Here is a 21,693-nt window from a genome sequence, read left to right as displayed (position 1 = left end):
GCAGAGCATTAATGAATCTGACCTAGAACTCATGGTAGTAAGTAATTTTAAGGCTATTAATTTTAGACAAGTACTCGTATATATCTAAAAATCATTGATATTTAGTTCATGAATACAACTAATTCTTCTGTTGTAAGAAGCAAATCTGAAGCCTGTGCATATGTGTGCAGATACAGATTTCTGTAGAGGTGCTTTCTTACGTCTTCCCTTCCCTAGCAACTAGCACCAGCCAACTACATCCTAACAAAATATTAAGCCAGTGATTTGAGTCTTGGCAGCTCCCCATTAGTTTGAAACTGCACACAACCCTGCTTTGAACTTATACACAGTTTAGAGCTCAAACAATTGTTTAGGAAGCAGCAGTGGCCGACTTAGCAGAGGCCTTTCTGATAAATTGGTAGAGCAAGCTTAATACTTGAGAATCACTTAACCACACTGCTAACTCTAGATACAGTTATCACAAATCTTTTACTAACCATTATTTCTCTACAGCTGGAAAAACACAAAAATTATTTACCTTGACCATGCGAGCAAAGTATTCACCTCCAATGTAGTTCTCAGTTTTCAAATACAAGTCCCTCAGCTCACTGGCACCAACTGGATTGTACTTAGAATTGAATTTGTCAAATCTATGAAATGTTTGACGACCCTATAGAAGGAAAAAAAAAACAAACAAAAAAAAAAACACAAATAATCTTGGTTTTAAGTACACAAATTGTTTATAAATAAAACTGCCTAGAAACGAAATGCACAGAAAAGAACTGTGCTTAGTTCAAACATGTGAAGTAATGCATGAGTTTAAATTCTGATTTAATGTTATGAAAAAAATGCAGAAAAGAGAATTTCACACTTAGTAAACATAGTTTTTTCTCTCTTATTTTGGTATCTTACTTACTGCATGGACATCTAAAGAGTCTACAGTGAGGTCATAAGGGTCCATGTGAAGGCTTTCAAAGACTTGCTTTAAGGTCATCTTCTTGCCTTTTTTCTCTGCAACAATCCTGTCTGGCTCTGTTTGATATGTATGCTTTATAAACCTCAGTAAGTGTTTCTGGTTCATGCAAGCAGCAGCATGGATATGAGTATCAACCTGAAATCAAAATAAGGTCATTCATGCTTGTTATATTTATATATAAACTTACTTTGTTAATTGATGTATGTCAGTGACAACAATGACTAAAGCCTTCTAAAATATTCCTTAAGCAATGAATGGATTAGTGCCTCAGCAAGTCAAAATGTTTCAGAACCCTGACAGTTTGGTTTGGGGAGGATTATTCAATCATCAGAGCTATCAATAAAATAAAGTAACCATCAGTTAATAGTTCACTTTTTATATAAGAAATATTTCAACAAGATACATTACAAATGCCAATCACAGAATTTGGATTCAGAAAAAAAAAACGAGGCTTCCTTAAAGAATGTTCTGATCCTTTAGTATCCTTTAACAGATTTCATCCATGAATCAATGATGTTGTTCTAGGTACAAACCATAGTTTATAACCATCTTCTCTGACTGAAAGGACCTGGAATTCTCAGCCACTTCCGAAAGCATAAGTCATTTTTGTTTTTCAACCACATGAAACATTTCAGGTCTCATGCATATGAGAGATTTTTGTCACTTTTTTCAAGCTTAATCACAATACAGCAACTCATAATACTGACAGGTCTTTCAGTTTCTTCAGAACTGTTCACACACTGAGGGAAGTGCAAGCTTCACAGAAGGACCGAGAGCAGTCCTCCATTTTTTTCTGGAGTGCCTATTTAAAAAAAAAAAAAAAAAAAGACAAGAACAAACCAGCTTCCACTGATATTTTTCTTTGCACTGCTATTTGAGCAGCCTGTATTAGATAGATCACAATCCAAAGAAACAACTGGTGAGGTCTGGGAGCTTGTTGGTTTAAGTTTTCCATTTCAAGTATGTGTAATTTCTGCCTCCAGCAGGTATGTGCAATGAATAACACAGTCCCCTTGCAGCCAAGGGTTCAGTATTTTTAACTACACAGATAAAGAATAGAAGAAATAAAATCAGGTATATTCCCCAACTTCTGCTTTTATGAAAAGGCAGGTAATGCTGATAACTTCATGAGGACTAAGTACCTGAAAGGAAGGAATAGGCTTCAGCAGGGATAATGGGGAATTTAAAAGCACAGAAGTATCTTGTGTGTGTGAAGCAGCACCTATAGGTACATATGCTGTGAAATTCCTTGAGTAATTCATCCTGACTGAAAAACAGAATAGCCTAAATGCAAAATAGCCTAGGCAAAATAATGAAATGCCTCTAGCAACAAATTACTATCAATTTAAAAGCAAAACCAACAAAACACACACACACAAATAACCCATAAGACACTGTCCTGATTAGCTTTCACAGTTGACAAAAAGATAAGCGCAAAAGCCCTGCGAACTGTTTGACAGACTCTGAAACTGCTCTCCAATCCAGACTGCCAGATCCTAGCAGAAGCAGTTTTAGCTCAGTAGTGCTACGGGCTGCCTGCTAAGCTTTGTGTTAGCCTCCAGCCCAGGAACTAGCTGGACATGGAGGGCTGCAACAGCAAGGATGTGTGGTAGAAACAGTCCCAGCTTTCACTGTTTCTAACACGTGCCTTGTGCACCAGCTACATAAACATAACACTTTATGGTAAAATGTTACTTACTATGATTCCAAACCATCTCCTACCAAATATATAGGATAGAGGAACTCTGAGGTGCTTTTTTAGACTTAACACCTGAACCATCCTGTCCGTGTTATATATAATCTTGAAACATGCATTACAAACTGACTGTATGTTGCTTCCTACTCCTGCAGAACCCTTCTGTAAGCTGGTCTTGTAAGACCTGTCAGTCCCATGTGCTAGACACTACAGCTGAATGAAGAGAAGCAAGAACCAGTCCTGTCTCAGAGTACACAACTGCAGGTACACTACTAATGCACAGGAAGCACTACTGTGTGTAAAATAGTAAAACCAGCTCTGCTTAACATATTATTATCTTCCCCGGAGTACTTGTATCGACATTTGAACCCAAGTGCATTTTATAAATATTTACTTAAGTTAGGGATTGTTTTCTGTTTTAGAAAAACATTGTTTACTACAACCTGGTCCTGTACCAATGAAATTCTATGTACTAGCAGGTTTGGTTAACTTATATGGGAGAATTAAATAACAGTTAACAGATACATAAGCTCTAAACATTCATGAGAAAGCAATATATAAGCATACAATACTAGTTACAGACAACCTTAACAAGTACAGTTTATTTAGTTTCAGAACGTGGTAGTTTCAGTGGTGGCTCAGCTACTGAAATTCCTGTCCCTTCAACACTTCCTCTTCCTTTAAATCAACATGACTCAGCTACTGTTGTAAGGGAAAGCAAGGAGGCATTTTGTTTATTTTGTTTGCTTGTATGCAAGGATCAGATGACAGAATAGTAACTGTGTTTTTTTTTTAAAGTCCTGCTTCTCTTTGAGAAATAATTTTCTCAAGTGTGCCTCTGCAATTTGCAAGTTCCTGTCAAATCCTCACCAGCCCCCATACCCATATCACACACAGCTCTAGAGCTAAGCTAACCACATCCGGCTTATTCCCTGGGAACCAAGACCTGCCTTCTTTTCTTTCTCTCCCTCCCTTTCTCGAAATATATTTATTGCCCGAGAGTGAGACTTTCTACCAGAGAATGCATTTATCAGAGAAGATGCAGTACTTTGGCTACTTTAACTATCCAGTACATTCTAACGTTTACACATCCAGGAACTTTATATCAACAAAAATTTAATGGAGTAACACACAGCTTTTTCTTCGTTCTGCATTTTAGGAGCTACTTAATTTTTTTGAAAGGTTTTAATGACTTGAGCTTTGACCTTGCCTAGCATGTAATATATTAGTCTGTATGCTATTGTGCATTTTCACAATTCAGGGTGCAATCCCATCCAAATGAAGCAGCTAGTCATAGAACCTTTAGCCATAGCTTAAATATATATAGCTTATATAGTCTGCTCTGGTTAGGAATTTTTTAAAACTTGTATTTGAAACATTATCATGTTAGGGAATTGTTGCCAAACTCATTGTTATTTACTATGAAAGGCAACTACTAAAAAAAATGGAACCTATTCACTTTAAATAAGAGTGACAAATGGCCCCCTTGCCTTCTCCTTCACCCTAAAAACAAAACTGGTCCCATTCTTAAGCTGGTACTATCCTATTCTTCATACATTAACTAAGCTAAGTCTTTTCTGGGACATGAATAACAATCCCCTAGCACAAGGTTTATTTGCTTCTACTTGCATGCATTCTACCTGCATGTCCAGATTTATTACACTGCCACTCCATCCCAATTTTCCCTTAGTGAAAAAATAAAAAACACTCAGCTGCACACCCTTAGCCAAGCTCTCTGACTGCAGTTCTTTTTCTCCTCTCCCTCAAGAGGAAGCATTTTATGCAAGGTCACATTAACCTTCAATGAAAAGAAGAAAAAAAATGACTGCCAGACGCCTATCTTGGAACACATATGCCTTGTGTGAACTTTTTTTTTTAACCAAACGAAGATAATGGTTAACCCAAAGCTTTCCTTACTTCTTTTAACTTCATCGTCCATTCAAGCAGTGGCAGACATCAGTTTTCTTTCATCAACAGATGGTCAAATTCCCTTCCCTCAGCAATTCTCCAAGTAATGGAGCCATCCTGTCTTCCTCTGCACCTTCTCATTTCAGACCAGCCCTTTCCTTGTTGACCTGAGCACCCATGCCATTCTGTCTGCACACTTTGTGAATGAAACATTTGTACTTCCAGTCAATATGGTTACATCTGTGTACAGCTCGCAGTGTGGAGTTCCCTTTGCCCTCCAACCACACCTCGGAGGCACCCCCTTCCCTAAGCCGCTCTGCCTCCCTCCTCTTCCTGCATTGCTTCCCTTTGCTCCCACTCTCTCAGACCTCCACAAAACACCAAGTCGCATTAATTTCATGGATAGATTTCAGTGCATAGATTAACAACATCACAACTGTAAACTACCTGGTGTTCTGCATATGTGCACTTCAACTTGTGCATGCTTCTGCCCCAATATGAGCTTCGTGGACTTCCCAGGGAATTCCCTACAGCCTCAACACCCGATTGACAGGATATCATTCCATGTTGCACTGACAGATTCCCTGCTCACCAATATATTTACACTGCATTAACTTTTCAAAGGGGAAACAATAACCTTCCTCATTAAGCTTAATTCTTTACTTGTAGTTCTGTAATAGACAATGAAAGGCAGAAGACACAAAATTTTCTGCTCTAGGGCAATGTGTCATATCCTCAGGTCTGGTTGACTGACACACTGAAATAATGGCTGAAAAGAGAAAGCATATGGAAGGAGAACTAGGCCATCAATTTTTCATCTTTAGAAGACTATATCAAAGCTATCTGCAGTTAAGGACACCTATCAATGCAGTACACAGATACACTTCATAAAGGCAGCAAATAAATATTAGGTAATCAAATGTTTTCCTTTTTTTTTTCTTTTAAAGGTAAAGGCAAACAACCTCTCCCCTAAAAAGAACAATACAGACAAACCAAAGTTCCTATTAAGAGAAACCACTCCAATACCAAAAAAGCACAGTAAATTCCTCCTGCAATTAGTAACATCTTAATAAAGTAAAAGAATATTCAACATACTTCCTTTACATTGAAGTATTTACATTCCAGCTGAAAGGCTGAACCACCAGCCCTCAAATATCTGAGGCTGTTGGACAAATGGTCTGTTTGAAGCCCAGCTCAAAAACCTCGCATCCTTGCTTATGAAAACAAGATACCCTAATACACAAAGGCTAGAACTCAGCTGTGTGCTGTGGAGCTAAACTTGCTACTATATTTCATCCCCGATGCAGCCAAACAGGAGTTATGTAGCAGTCACTGTGACTGCACTTTGCTATGCATTGGCTGGAGAACGTGGGAGAGCCTTGCTAATGGCAGACTCAGAAGTCTTGTGTAAAGTTAGCCTTCTCCTACACAGACAGTTGTCCACCTCCTGTGGTGAGCCAAGTGGAGTCAGTCACACTATCTTACCACCTTTGGACTCTCATCTGTGTAGTGAAATGTTTGTGTCATTATTATAGGGTTATTTTCCAATTCCAGCTTGATCAGTGCAAAACATCTCCCTGTTTGCATTCTGGTCAAGTCCAATACCTCAGATATATACATACACTTCCCTTACTTAATGGAAATCTTATCTTGGGATTTATTATATTGATAAGCTCTCTGGATAACTCCCACTAAACCAGGAAAAGAAAAGGGCAGGGAATAGAACAATAAACTCCAATTGTCATGTCAGCAAATAATGCTGACGAGCTTTCTCCTGTGCCTTTCTAAATACAGTGATACGTGCCATTGATAGACCTTGCTACTATATTCATGATTGCTTTAATTTTGTTATTTTCCATCAGTTACATTAGCAAACAGATTGTACCAGTATTTCCATACTAGTGTCTGATAGATGTAATCAACAACTTGAGTAACAACTCTGTCAGGAGGTGAATCTTATTTCTTGCAAACGGGCAGTATGTATTGTTAAGCATTGACTAAAAGAGAGACATCCTGAAAATATAGGCCCTAGTAGCGCCCGTTTCCTATTATAAATTTCACTGTTGATGCTGTTATTATTAAAGAAGCACCTCTGGTGAGTTATGGATCCAAACATCGCTTAGACTAGCACGATAAAATGATTATTTGTGGGCTTACAGTAACTCTGTCTACAATACAGTTTACTTGCCACAGAGAGTGCTTTATAAAAATATTATCCATAAGGGTTTAAGCAAGATTAACTCTGTGCTGCAAGATTTTTTTTAAGCAATATCTAGTAGTAGGACAAGTCTCTGACAGAGAAGAGCAAGCTTGTTCCTTCTCTCTTGAATTTGAGTGTTGACTGATGCACATTTTGTGCTTCTGAACAACATTAATTCATTTGTTGACTGGCTTATTTACTAGTAGATAATTAGAAAATAATTACATGCTCAGAGACATTGAATAGTTGCTTTTAAAAGTTGAACTGAGCAAGTAAAGCTTCTCTCTACTCAGACTGATTGCCAAGGGATTTATCTGATCCACACCTGTCCATTGCATCTCTCAGTCACCATATGTTTTATTATTAACACCTCTATCAGCTAGGCAAGTGTTTTATCTGAATGTAGCATGGAGTAATTATCTTGGCTAGGGTTATGCAAGATAACTGCCAACAAGTTCAGATTTGAATCTTGGCCACTTGAGTGAATTAGCTAACAGATCCTCCCATCCACACTCATAACAGATAAAAACGTGAAATTCATTAGAACTTATCTAACAGTCCATCTGCTTCTGGCCATGTGACAGACAGAGATACATTCATCAAACACTTTTGCTTAGCAGATTTTGTGCTTGACAGTTTATTACCACAACAGTAGCAAACATTCAGCAGCCAGTACACTGGACACTATAGAGAAAAGCCTAACTGACTTTTTGATGTACTAGCAAACCAAAACATAACAAGAAGGATCAGATTGTTGATCTAAATTTCAAAGTTATAAAGTAAGGACTACCTCTTTCAATTGTGTACGGAAACAATGCAAAATGGACCTGAAACGGTTAAAAACACCAGCAACGATTGCTGCTTTGTGAAGAAATCTCACTTATGAAACTGAAGCATTTTCTCTCCAGTAACATCCTTTAAAATTGAAGAAAGGGAAGCGAACTAAGCAACATAACACTGTTGATTCCATGCTTTTAAAAGAATGCAGCTCCCTTGAGTATGTGGTAGGAAATGAAACAAGCTCCTACGATTCCCCTAACCTGTCTCCTAATTAAATCCCAGTGCATATCAGATGCAGCTAAGAATATAACTCTAATAAGTATGGTGGTTTTTTTTGTAATATTGTGCAGGCTTTAATTTTTTAAAACCAGATACCGGTGGCAGTATGAAACATGAGTTCAGTTTCCATAGATCTTTTGACATGCATTTAAAGACATGCAATTTCAATTTGAAGTGATTTTTTTTACCTGGAATATATACAGCTGTTCATACTGCAGTTTATTATGGCTTATCTACACAAAAGCAGGAAAATGCAGTTGAGCTATCTTTTAAGTGAATTAACTAAACTCAATTAAGCCTCCACATGGATGCTTTTATTCATAATCCAAGTGAGCTTAATTTGATTGACTGTTTCACTCCTTTAAAGCAATCTACATACAGTTAAACCCCTTGATTCTGAAAAAGTAAATAGAGGAGTTTAGCATAATCCCCTTAACACACTTGCATTCAGGTTAATGTTCGTGAGTGTTAATATGTAGAAAAAAAATAATATTCTGAAAATAACATAATTCAGTTGAATAGTATTCACACACAACTTCATGCATATCATCTACACCTCACACCAAAAAAAAGCAAAATTGTTGGAACTCCTGCTGAAAATAATGTCATGCCTTTAATCCTTCCCACACTTACCTTTCTCACATTATAGAAGTCTCGATGGGGATTGCTCTTTAGTTCTTTAAATTCAGACATTTCATTTAACATCTCATGCAAGCTAAATTTGGATTCTAAAAAGTTAAGCCGACGATGACAGTATGTCTTTCTGTAAAAGAAAACACACACAAAAAATTACCTGTAACTTAGAACTGTTTGTATTGCAAGTTCAGAAAGACCTTCAAAGGTTTCACAGTAAAAACAAATATTTTTTAAAATGAAATAAAGGGCAAATCCGTACTTTGTTTCCTAGAGGTTAACACATATGTTAGTCAATATCCAGTATTATTTCAGACCAAAGGTACTTGTGAAACCTCTAATGAAACAGAACTATACATAACCATACTGTTAGGTGCTTCACATTGTCCAAATATTTTATTGCTCTATCTGTGCCTAAACCAAGTTCTTTTAGTAACGATATGATCAGAGAAAACAAAAACTTAAAATGAAATGTGATATCAATTGCTACTATTCTGGAATTGAAAAATCCCATAGAGCAGATCACCTTATATATAACAGAAACAACCTATAATCAAAACTTTACTATGAAAATAAAGACTTCTTCCCCCTATGCTTTCCCCCTTATTTGCTTTTCAATGTGAGCCAACATAAGGTCCTTAGAAACACATCTATTGTGTACATATATTAGTTTCTTTTTTTTTTTTCCCCAAAATACTTTTGTGCGCTCTTCTTAGAAAAGTCATGCTTTGTTGTTCCTGCTTGCCTACTCCTCCAGCTTCACTTTCATCTTCTGTTATGGTTTTCATTCTCTTTTTAATAAATCATATGTTTGTTCTCTTCACTGTCTGCAAATTCTTATCAAATCTACAATATTTTTATGGCATTACTAATGTAATACTCAGCCTTCTTTTTTTTCCTACTTCTTTATTGACAATCTCTCCAAGGAACACAAATTCCATAACAAATTTGAAAGTCTGATTCAAATACAGTCTCATTGTATCAGATACCGCTCAAGACCAGTTTGCCTGCTGCAGGCTATCTTTGTTGGATAGGGGTGAGATTTCACCAGTTCAAGAAGAGCAAAGGTTAAAGAACAATGGGTTCTCGATCTCCAAGAAGGCCCATGCATGACAGACAAAAATGACAGATAGGAAAGCACTTGTTGCAAACAAGGAAACAATAGAATATGAAAATCTTATGCAACAGGTTTACTGAAAAAAAAATTTCCTCTTGGTTTGTGTATAGTTATCAGGGAGAGTGAGTCAGCTTGCAAATGCTTAATCTGAAAAAGCAAAAGGAGCAAAGGACTGCTGCTGCATTCACAAAGCTGAGTTTTCTAACATGCCCTACCAAGGGCCCTCCTTCTTCTGGCTTCCTTTACATAGACTGTTAACAAATGCTGTAAAAAGAAGGGTCTTCAGTATGTCAGTTTGGTTTCAAGTTTGTCCTCATTTTCCTTTAATCTTCCCAATATCTGTCTCTCTTGGAATATAACACACTGAATAAAACTGGAAATGCATTTACCTAGAGCATACTGTAAAGCAGCACACTCAAGCTAACTTTGATCTGGAGCAGGAACACTGACAATAACAGCAGGAGCACAGGCTTTTGCTCTTGAATAAGTGGTTAGGGAATGGGACAGATCTGTTCAGGCCAGCTACTTTGCCAGCAAAAGGCAGGCAGATTAAGCTGCAGGTGTCATACACAAACTCTAGTAGGAAAACATATAACAGGTGTGACTAACTCGACACATTGTCACCACAACTTGATCTCAAAGTCAGGAGGACTAGGAGTGCAGTGCTGGCAGGCAGGGCAAATAGTTTGGAAGAACAGTCCAGGTTCCTTCTTTGTTCCATCCTGGGATGGATTCTTTTCCTTTCCTGGTGTTGAAGCTATAGGACACTGATGTTTCCAGTATTCAGCTGGGAAATAAACTTTAAAAACTAGATACACACATTTTCCCTATTCACAGGGCATGGACTTTGCAGTGTACCAGTGACAACGCTGGAGTTGCTATATTTCTGTTTTTTGGAGATTCCCTGGAAGCTTGATGGTTTTGGGAAGTGAGACCTATTTTGATTATGCACACGCAGATCAGTTTTGCAACACATGAACAGTTAATTCACATCTGGAACAAACTTGACTGAGTATTTATATTGCTGAGCTGTTATGTGTATTGTACATACAAACAGTTTCTTTCCATGCAGCAAGAGCAGAGCAGACATTAAGGAATTCCAGACAACTGTTCAAAACCTCAAATTCAGCACAGGCCAAAATAAAAAAGGTAAGGTTCAAGTTTCAAGTTTCAGTTCCCATGCCTCAAGAAGTTTAGGTCAGATTTGACCTGAATGGGAATGTTTGACCGATGTCTTACTTTTCTGTTAACTGTTGCTCATTCTGCCATGGCTGATGCAAAGAAACTAAAAAGAAAAGAACATACAGCTGGATTTCATTTATTAAGTCTTTTTGTGATGTGCTAATGCTAGAGAGGCAAAACAAGCATGACTGTAGAATACTTTGAGGAATTAAATGTCATAGAAGTGAGAAATATTAAGGTAACTAGCAGCCTGAAGGGGCAGGGAAGAAAGAAAAGGAAAAACATACGTTGGACCATCTGCAATTAGAGCAAGAACATGGCTCAAGTCAAGAGTGTAGGTCTCCAGGTCAGGATATGGCAAACTCCGAGGCTCATTGAGTTCCATCATTTCTTTGTTATCATAAACAAAGGGAATGCCACCTTTTATCTTGATAACATAATCCAAATTGTCTGGAGCATCATCAAGATTGTAAGGATCTTCGTTTTCATCTGGGGGTGAATGGAAGTCTGAAAATAAATTTACATTGTGTTTAGAAGTAGCTTATACAAAAAGCCAAATAGTAGAAAGATGACTTTCTACTTCTATGTTTCACTTTTAGCAGATCTCAATACTTGCATTAAAATTATATTTTTGGTTGCTACAGAAGATCTGTTGTTACAACATAGTTCTATTCTGACAGACTCATATTTAATTGCAGTCACTCAAGTTATTCAAGTGCCTACATTTGTTCAAATATTTTACTCTAATTATTAGAGTTCTATGAACGAATGTATAAATAGATTTAATACTATTCTTTATTAATGTATGATGACACAAGTTTCAAATTAAGTTTTGAGAAGTATTTAAATTGGGATGGTTGAAAGTACAGTTTATATTTTTAGAACAATCTAACAGTTGTAGATTTCATACCAACCTTCACTGCTTTCACCTTCTGACTCATTGTAGTAATTTTGGAAGTTTGTATTTAAGCTTCCAGTATGCAGCTGTTCTCACATTGAAACATTAACCAGAGAAGAACTGACTGCCTTACTTTTCCACCTCTGCCCCTCCCATAGTCTAGTGTGGTAGACTAGTGCACACACAATACAATTTTCTTTTCTCTCAACAATCCCTGAATACACTTCACTCATGGTAGAGCAGGAAATAATTTAAGACCCTAAGACCCTGTGCTTCCCACTCTGACCAAGGCAGTAGTGGTGTTTTTTTTGTTTGTTTGTATGTGTGTACGTGCGTGTGTGTGTGTTAATAAAACGCTTTTTTTTTTTATTATTGGTTTTGCATAGAACCAAGAAATGTGGAACCCAGAGGTATTACAACACAACTGTAGTTTTCTCCTTGACCTTCTGATCATGACTGAAGTACCAGAAGCAGAGTTAGGATTTTCTCAATACAGTTTTGTCATCCCTTACAAAATTAATTAAATCACAACTGTATATTTATATCAACTGAACTGCATCCTTGCACTCACTCTTATCATTCAGAATCCTTTTGCCTCTTCAGTTAAACCAAGACTATAAAGTAACTACCCACTTTTATCCACATAAAGCATCTGAACTTACGCTATAAACTGATATCATACTATAATATTCATAACTATCCATCTCTAACTTGTGCATATTAAGACAGTGTGATATTTTATTATTAATAAAACATCAGCTTAAAACCATAACTGTAAAAAAATCATTAACATAACAATAGCTTGGAAATATCTTCTCAGCAGCTATACTGAAATATCTATCCTGTTGTGAATATTCAGTGTACTGCTCTCTTTGCACTCTTTCGGTATAACAAATGCTTGAAAATACTTCTCTTCATTGTCTTCCCACTAGTGACCTAGATGCTAGTGGATTTAAAATAATACAAAATGTCACTTTACGGCTGAGAATACATTGCCAACAATATGGATGTGTCTACACTGGCACATCTGAACAGACCAAAGGTTGCTCCACACAGGCTAATCCAACAACTAGTAGTGCAAACAGTTTCATGTATAAGCAAAGCTTTCAAGACACAACCCACTTAGGTGACAAATACGATTTGTGACATATATAGTTGGGAATATGTCCAACCTAATAAGCCTTGTTGAGAGATTGGAGTTTATTTACCCAGGCAGACTGCCCAACAAATGTGACTATCCAGCTTCCAGACCTGACATGGCAAGCGTGCCATGCCTGTGAAATTACTGACTCAGGGCTTGCTAACTGGTATGTATCATGCTTCAATTTACAACATAGATGAGCTCATAATCCATTTTATTTTAGTATGCCAAGATCAGGAGGAATGACTTTTCACTTGAAGCTATATTCATGTATGTTTTTCGAGGAGGAACACAAGTGCGCTACGTACCATCCCATTTGCTGGAAAGAAACCAATGACTGTCTGGTACGGTTTTAGCTTTTAACAGTTTCAAACTTTTGGATCAGATATAGGCTTTATAATTTAAGTCCATCAGTGATTCTCCATCAATTACTAACAGAATAAATTATAGAGACAAATACACTCTGAAGAGACCATAACAAAAACCCAACTCACCTTTACTAGAGTAGTATATGGTTTTAATTCTATATTTTAAAAACAAGGATATTCACCTGGATGCACTTCATCTTCAACCTTCCATTTTTCATGTTGCATGCTACACAAATACTGGGATGTTGTTCTTGGGAAGCGATGGTAGGCAAGACGTGAATATTTTTCTCGAATGAGAAGAGCTTTCACCAGGCTCTTGGCAGCTTGTTCATAATCATCAACTGTAACCTGAAAGGAAAGACTGGATAAATACTGACAAAAATAAAACAGCAGCTTTAGTCACAAACTGAAACCGTGCCCATAACAAGGAGAGTGGATTTCCAGAAATATAGATCTGTGTGACCTGAGCATAAGGATCTTACATGAGGTCTCAGGAAGCCAGTGACAGAAGCAGAGTCCAAATGCAATGTGCAAAACATACACACACATGGAATTTCTTTCTCCTACCATATATTACCTGTGTATTCAATGCCTGACTATGTTTTTATCTATTTGACCTACCAATTTATTTTTTATGGGAATAAGTATAAATAAATTGAAATGACATGAATTCAAGTGTTTTACAAATATAGAACCTTTTACAGTTTGTTGCAGAGAGCCATGATGCAGTATCATTTCACACTTGAAATATATTAGCTGCTTGTGGTTTGGAATTTTTTTCTGTAGATACAGGAAGGGAGAAAAATAATGTCTTACCCCTGCACAGTAGTCCCCACTAATTGAAACTCTCTGAAACTCTGGTACATCGTATGGCACCTGGACTGGCAGAAAACCACTTTGAAGAACTGGTGTTGTAGGAGACAGAACAGGATTGGCAGACGGTGCTTTCCATTCCTGAGATGGAATTTGTAATGATAAAGACTGAGATCGAATCATCTTGAAACTTTTCTTCCTAGGAATTCATGGTATAAAGCATTAAATGAGCCTCAGTATAAAACATGAAGTACACTGGAAAACAGATTACAGCAAAGAAATCACCCTCTAAAAAATTTTACAAGATGAAATATCTCATACCATGAGCAAAATGTTGGTCACAAAATATTTGTGCTTTTAGCTTTTATTCCAATGATATTTCAAATGGTATATGCTACATACAATTGTACTTACCCTCCACACAAATACAATACACAATGATTTATTTACAATCACTCTTAGATACCACTAAGATTATTTTGTATCACTTCTTACAAATTCAGTATCAGCGAGTCTCTGGGTAGAAAGAAAACATGATCACTGGTATTAATTTAGGAGAATCTGATTCTTAGAGCCAGTAAGATTAGAATTCAAAGTATCAGAGGAAAGTACTTGAATGTCATATAAGGTAAGTTGATGTAAGTTATCATGCTATTATACAAACTTTTCATTCTTCCCAAAACATGGAGGCTTTAAAAACTCATCTACTTCTCCAACAACACTATGCACCAAAATTTCATATATATAGTCATTCAATTAAACTTGTAAGAACAAGGATGAGCAAATATAGTTATTCCTTAGGTGGTGTTTGATGAGACTTGAGCAAAAGGCTAACATTGGTTATCTGAGTAATAATATAGTATGGCTGTGATATGCAAATTTATTTCTCCCCTCTGGACAGTAAATGGCTATCCCCCATGGATTTAAAAACTTGGACCCTTTCTCAGCAAAACTGTGATGGATGCGTACCTTAGGAAAAAAACAGCCGAAAAAGCATGCTGTAATTTTCAGTGAAATAATCATAATATCTTGAGTGAAGTTTTGTAATATCTCTAAAGATTTCATTATTTTTCTTACTCAGTTTAAATGTCTTTTGAATATTCATCTAATAAGCAACCTTTGATGTCACTTTGTTATGTGCTGTGGAAATACTCTTCGTTTATTTTATAAACTAGATAACACTTTAATATGTTAGTAAGAACCACTAACAAAGGAAAAGGAATACTGGAATTCTCTCTGGAAGTTGTGTATTACCTCTGTGGCATTCAACACGCAGTGGTGGTGTGAATAATATGAATAATACCCTATGACCAAATTCCATCCTCACAACTAATTGGAGCCACCTTTGAAATCAGTATGAAATTCTTGACAGGCAATGTTGGATCAACTGCAACTGAAAGCAACAGGACTTTTACTCATATAACTGTTCTCTAAGTACATTTCAATACTTTAGGATAAGGGCAAATACATGTAAGCAACATATATGTAATATCCCACTTCCCACTGTTAAACTAGTGCAAAACTTTAGGCACACAAACACACAGTTTGATAGAACATTTTTATGAGGCAGTTTACCACCTTAAAAGTGAAACTTGCTGTTTCAGAAGGAAAGATACCAGGTAGTTATATGAATGATAACATCTAGTTTTCCCTTCTGCACTTTTGTTTAAGAACATGCCAACTGGAAAACCCACTTGCACAAAGCAAAAACAAAAGTCTAAGCCTGCATCATCAGTGTGTCATACCTTAATTTAATTAAACCAAATCTTCTCCCTTCTGTTCCAGAAACACAATGCCATGTGCTGCCCAACTGATGGTCTGGAGCTAATAGGGTACATGTGTTTACCTATCAGTTTCAAATGCTTTCTTGTTTGCCTGTTTTTTGATGAGTCTGTACACATCCAAGAAAGACTCTGGTATTAGACAGCTGCTGAGCTCATGTGACTCTAGCAAACAGTCTAGCCAGTCCACTAAGGTTAAGATACTGGGACAGCCTGACATCAGTGTAAGGCTATCTCCCTCACACAAGAAAACTGTAAACCAAATCGAGTTTGGCTTGATTAGATTCATGGGTAAACTGAAGGTGGACTGACTGTACACTGACCTAGGAAAATTAAATTCAAAATGTGCACTTTTGTAGCTGACAGCAGTTCAATTTTATCTCCATGAGTTAAGGAAACCTACAAATAACCTCATTATGCCCATCCCACTCTCTGTTTCTCCCTTGATGTTAAATGTCAAGACTTTGCTTTCATCTATTTTTACAGAGACTAGAAGAAATATCTTACCACTAGTCATTTTCTGGAAGTTAAAATTTTCCGTTTCTCTGAATGAAACTATTCTATTCAAGAAAAAAAGAACTGTCCTCTTTTTTTCCCCTGATTCCTTCTTACATTAAAGAATGAGTGAGTTTTTTTCACTTCTATCCAGCAATGCTGTTTGTTAAAATTGCATAAGCAATATCTATGCAATTGCTGGAAGCACAGCTGCGGAGACAATCTCACCCATCCCTACCCCATCTGCATAGCACGGAAGGACACCGCACAGGTGCTCTTGGTACCTGCTGTTCACCTTTCTCCTGAAGTAATAACAGGCAGAATGTTATTTGCCAAACATTTCAGTATTATCTCAAACACACTTAAAAATAATTTTCCACTAAGAAAGCAACTACCAAACAAACCTTTTGGCTGTCTCCACAGACTGTTGTTCTGCCAGTTCCTTTTGAAGTTCCCTTTCCTTGGCCTCTTTCTGCCCAATAGGGCAATCTTCAGGCACGGTGAATAGTGATAAGGCATCTTTGCTGTCTTCTTCTCGGAGGACTTTAGCAAATACTTTCTCTGCTAGGAGCCGCACGTGTTCATCCACCTCCGAGATATTCAGCTTTGGAAACTGTCTGGGCATCTCAGCTAATAAGGAAGACAGTTAAAGGTTATAAATACAAGTAGAATTAACATATGTGAGAGATCAGGGTTTGTTCTTTCTTTTGTGGTACACCTGTTGAAATTAAGAGTTCTGAACAAAAAGCATAGAATGGTTTGAATTGATAACCTTAAAGATCATCTAATTCCACCATTCCACCCCCCCTGCCACGGGCATGGACACCTCCCACCAGACCACATTGCCCAAAACCCCATTCAGCCCAGCCTTGAACACTTCCAGGGATGGGGCATCCACAGCTTCTCTGGGAAACCTGTTCTAGGGCCTCACCACCCTCTGAACAAATAATTTCTTCCTTATAAATAATCTAAATCTGCCCTCTTTTAGTTTAAACCCATTACCCTTTATCCTGTCAGTACACTCCCTGACAGAGTCCCTTCCCAGCTTTCCTGCAAGCCCCCTTTAAGTACTGGAAAGCTGCTATAAAGTCTCTCCAGAGCCTTCTGTTCAGAAGTTGAATTAAGTAGAAGTCTAAACAGAGTTTAAACTACTGTGCAGTACGCAAGAATTGTAAGACTCCACAAGCATCTTTAGTTGTTGGGGCCATGCTAATTTGCAAATTCAGAACTTCGTGCACTCATTGAGGTGTGTTTTGTTGTGTTTTTTTTTTTCCCCTAATAGGAACACAATTTATAATGTGCCAGTTCAGCTTGAAGTATAAAAACTACTAAAGGAAGGTTAGAAGTATACCTAAAGGCATACCATACGAGATTTTCACTGGTCCCTAGTTCTTGGCTGACTTGGAGACGTCCTAAGTGTTAAAACATAAGCAGAAGATGGCCTTCCAGACTGCTTTTGAGACCATAACAAAAGGCAAGGGTATAACGTGTAATGGGAGTGTTCTTTCCTTGTCACATGGTGCTACCTTGCCTCATGAAAATTCCTAAGATAGGTACGTGCAGATTTGCCAGAAGATGCAACTTAATGGCATATCTGATAAACCATTGTTTGCAACGTGTGTGTTTAGCTGTATGTATGTACTTGCACGGAACAAGGAAATCACATCCACTCAGTTGCCTGCCTCCTTCTCTGCTGTGACTTGAAAGCAATTTTAGAGCCAAAAGTAAGTTAGAAAAGAATGTTGCACATTTCTACCTATTTCTTTTTTCTACCTATTTCATTTTCCTATTTCTACCCCACTCTTTCCACAAATACATGGGTTGTGCAGCGGCTATGGAATAAAATGGCTGTATAACCAAAGTAAAAATGTAGTTAGTTAACTCGGTGGATATTTTTTGTAGGTCATATCCTGCTTTTGAGTTGCATGTGGGAAGCAGACAGGATATAGACTTTAATTTCTTCTTGGCATTTAAATGTTTTTTCTAAAGATATGCTTAATATTTTCAATTTCTATTTAAGTAGCCTTACATAACAAAATATTTCCATTTTGTGACAGCAGCAGTACTGAAAATACCATCTTTAGTGTTTTGTTTTTTGTTTTGTTTTGTTTTGTTTTGTAGTTTCATTGCTTTATTTATATTTCATTTTTACGCAACAAGTGGATTTTGACATATCTGGTAGCATTCTGGAGCAGAAAAAAATACAGTTCTTGCAAGCACTGTCCAGCACTATTTATTATGTGCTTAAAGCACTTTTCAATGCATTCACAATTATGGACTTTACAACAAAGATCTAATTCTTATCATGTAAGTTAAAAATAGCAATGAACATCACAACAAATGGATCCAAGCGCTGCCAATATGTTCAGCTTGTGTCCAAACCAACATTTCAAAGCCTTTCTTGGTTACAAAAATACAAATATATTTTATAAGATGGTATTCATTTAAATAATGTGAGGTATGCTGAAATCTGCATGAGGCATGACAGTTTTTAACCACTCAAGGCATAACTTATCAGCACTCCTATTAGAGTATTTCTGAAGGCATCCTTCAAATTTCATACATTGATATGTGATCCCTTTTGATATGTGATCCAGTTGTTTTCAGTCTAAAGGATTCCAATTAACATCCACCTGTTTTCACAGTTGCTTTGAGAACACTTTTCCTTTTATTCTAAAAGCAAATAGAGTATTAAAAGGTGACGAGAGAAAGGCTGGACTATAGCATGGCAATTTAGTGATCGCCTACATTTCGTTGTGTTCTTATTTTTGTAATGAATTCAGAGGACAGTGAAAAAACGTTACTGATTTTAAAGAACTTTTGATCTGACCCAATGCAGTCTTTCCACTTGCAGAGTATTTGTTTTGCAACTAGTACTGAGTCTTCATGAAAAAAAAAAAGTCTAATTACATAAGAAACAAAAATACATACATGCCTAACTGAATGATTCAATGACAATGCACTAGGATGCCTTAGAAGCATCCAAACTTAGATTCAGTTTCTCACTTTCAAACCTCAATGAAGTCATGGGAGTCTTTCCACTGACCTCAACAAGCGCAGTTGTCCACAGTAGTAACTGACACACAGCTGCCGGCAACAAGGACCTTTTGGGCCACTACAGCCATGGCAAAAACAACATTTCTAGTTTGTAATTCAACTACAGTAAGAGTGTTAGAGATCTGAGTCAAGTGTGGAATATTTCTTCTGCTGCTGAATCAGCAAAGAAGATACCTTCAGTACTGACTGACTAGAACAAGAAAAATTGCGTGTTTGAGTGGTTATCACTGGCTGACTACTTTCTGAGTATAAATGAACATTTTCTTAAAAAATCATGATCAGAAACAACAATGCAGCGGGAAATAAATTGCATGAGAAATCATAATTTAAGTTACTAGAGTAACGTAGGTTCACATCTGAAAGCATAGCTACAAGTACAATCAACCCACTGTGGAGAGCAGCACTTTTTGTTTGTTGTCTTTGGGTTTTCTCCTTTCTTTCTTATAAAATCTGATCTCTTTTGCTCAAGCAAACGAAAGGTTTGCCCACATCACTGCTAGCTTATGTCACTGAAAGGAGTTTAACAAACCTGAAATAGCTGAGAGACACCTCATGCAAACCATGCCATCCCAAAGCGGGGCAGGGATGAGGATCTCATACCCTGTATCCTTCCATAGGAGCGCTTGCTGTCCTCTACCCAAGGTGAGCGACCTGGAGAGCAACAGCTCCGCACCCGGATGGGATGGGATGGGATGGGATGGGATGGGATGGGGACACAGCCGCCATCCAAACGCTCTCCTTTCCTCAGCCTCCACCGGCAGCTCGGGTTCAGCACCTTTGTGGCAGAGAAAGCTACTTCCCTTGAGGCGTGCGGCATGAAACCGATGCGGCGGCCGTGTCAAGAGCCATTGCAGCCGCCGCCGGGGCTGCCAGCCCGCCCCTCACCTCACCGCCCCTCACCTCACCTCACCTCACCTCCCCTCACCGCCCCTCACCGCACCGCGCCGCGCCGCGCAGGCGGGGCCCAGCCGGGCCCTGCCCGGGGCCGCTCCCGCCGCAGCAGCCCCAGGCCCGCTGCCGCCGCCGCCGCCGCCCCCCGGCCGGGACTCACCGCCTGCCCCGGGGAGAGCCATGCTGCGCCGGGGCGGCTCCGCCACCAGCCGGCGGCGAGGAGGGGACGGCGAAGGGAGGAGCGGCTCCCGCCAGCCGCCGCCGCCGCTTCCCTCTGCCGCATTCGCCCGCCCGCTACCGCAGCGCCGCCACGGGGCCCCGGGGGGCGCCGCCCGCCCCCGCTGCCCTGCCCTGCCCTGCCCGGCCCCGGCCCCACCCCGGGCGGCCCCTCAGCACGGAGCCGTTAACGGCGGGGCGGGGGCACCGTGTCCGTGCCCGTACCTCTGTGAGGAGCCGCCCGCCCGGCGGGGAGGCGGCCGCGGCTTCGGGCTGCACCTGCGGCTCCCGGGAGGGGCCGGCTGGGGTCTGCCCTCGGGCTGCCGCCTCAGGGGGAGCCGCTGCCCCGCGTCGCGCCTGGACGCTTCCCCACGGAGGCTCCGGGACGGCCGCGGCGCCGTCACATGGCTCGGGGCGGGCCGCCTCGCCTCAGCTCAGCCCGGCCCGCCTCGCCGCGCCTCGCCTCCGCCGCCGGGCGCTTCCCTCAAGCCGCTGCCTCCTAAAGCGCTTGGACGCGGAAAGCTCCGCTTCGGCAGCAGGACGCCGCGAGGCCGGGGCGAAGGTGCTGCTGGAGGATAAGTTGGCTGCCAGGGCATCCCTGTCAGGGGTATTCGCGGCGATGCTCGTTCCTCCGTGGAGACACGGTTCAGGTGCCAGTATAGCATGAAAAGAACCGGAAAATAAATGTACTGAGTAAGGAGCCCAAGGCAAATAACTGAAGGTCAAAACAAGCATGACTCAGCAGGAATGGAGACTGTCGCGTGTTAAATAATTTGACCCCAATGTGAGAGATTCTAGGCCCTGGAGCTGAACACTTTAGAAACATTTAAGATAAGTTTAGGTTACAACATATGGGGTCCAATCATAAGGCATTTAAAGACAAAAGTATCTTTCCAGTGCAGGGAAGCACTGGGAATGAAGCAAGTGGAGAAAAGGCCCTTAGAGTAAGATGACAAACGGGGTAAAGGTAACTCCCAAAGCATGTCAGGCATCAGGTAGTTCTGTGTTCTGCCAACTTGGTCAAGGAAGAAATGTTCCATTGATAAACTTCAGGGTCTTCAGAGATTCTTTTGCCTCACACAGCTGGTGTAAAAGAAAGGGAAATAAAAAGAAATTACGGACTCTACAAAGTACGAGTTGCAAAGAAGACCAGCTGTTTTGAGTCTTATGCTAGTATCAACCTAGTTATGTCTTCAGGTATTGTATGAGTCATGGAACTGTTGATGCCAGACATTTGAAAACAAGGCAGACATCCAAAATCATAAGATTGATTTTAAAATAAT

At 39.2% G+C, this 21,693-nt stretch overlaps 1 protein-coding gene across 4 annotated transcripts in view; it reads right to left on the bottom strand.

Annotated features, from left to right (window-relative positions):
- The window catches only part of AMPD3 (adenosine monophosphate deaminase 3), a 45,552-nt gene extending 24,485 nt beyond the window's left edge, over window positions 1-21,067 (bottom strand). For 3 of the 4 annotated variants that reach the window (XM_082761882.1, XM_082761883.1, XM_082761885.1), the window contains exons 1-8: window positions 20,355-20,508; window positions 16,651-16,876; window positions 13,974-14,169; window positions 13,340-13,505; window positions 11,038-11,257; window positions 8,452-8,581; window positions 896-1,090; window positions 518-649 (exon numbers count right to left, since the gene is read on the bottom strand). In XM_082761882.1, the coding sequence (XP_082618008.1) occupies window positions 518-649; window positions 896-1,090; window positions 8,452-8,581; window positions 11,038-11,257; window positions 13,340-13,505; window positions 13,974-14,169; window positions 16,651-16,876; window positions 20,355-20,376 (1,287 nt within the window). In that variant the 5' untranslated portion in view covers window positions 20,377-20,508. Of the gene's footprint in view, window positions 1-517; window positions 650-895; window positions 1,091-8,451; window positions 8,582-11,037; window positions 11,258-13,339; window positions 13,506-13,973; window positions 14,170-16,650; window positions 16,877-20,354; window positions 20,509-20,635 lie in introns of those variants that run through there. The other variant, XM_082761884.1, reaches the window with a different exon arrangement.
- Between the last annotated feature and the right edge of the window lie 626 nt (window positions 21,068-21,693).

Source organism: Aythya marila (assembly GCF_965140915.1).
Source record: "Aythya marila genome assembly, chromosome: 5".
NCBI lineage: Eukaryota > Metazoa > Chordata > Aves > Anseriformes > Anatidae > Aythya > Aythya marila.
The sequence above is the reverse complement of the archived record's forward strand: the minus strand, read 5'-3'. Positions and strand labels throughout refer to the sequence as shown.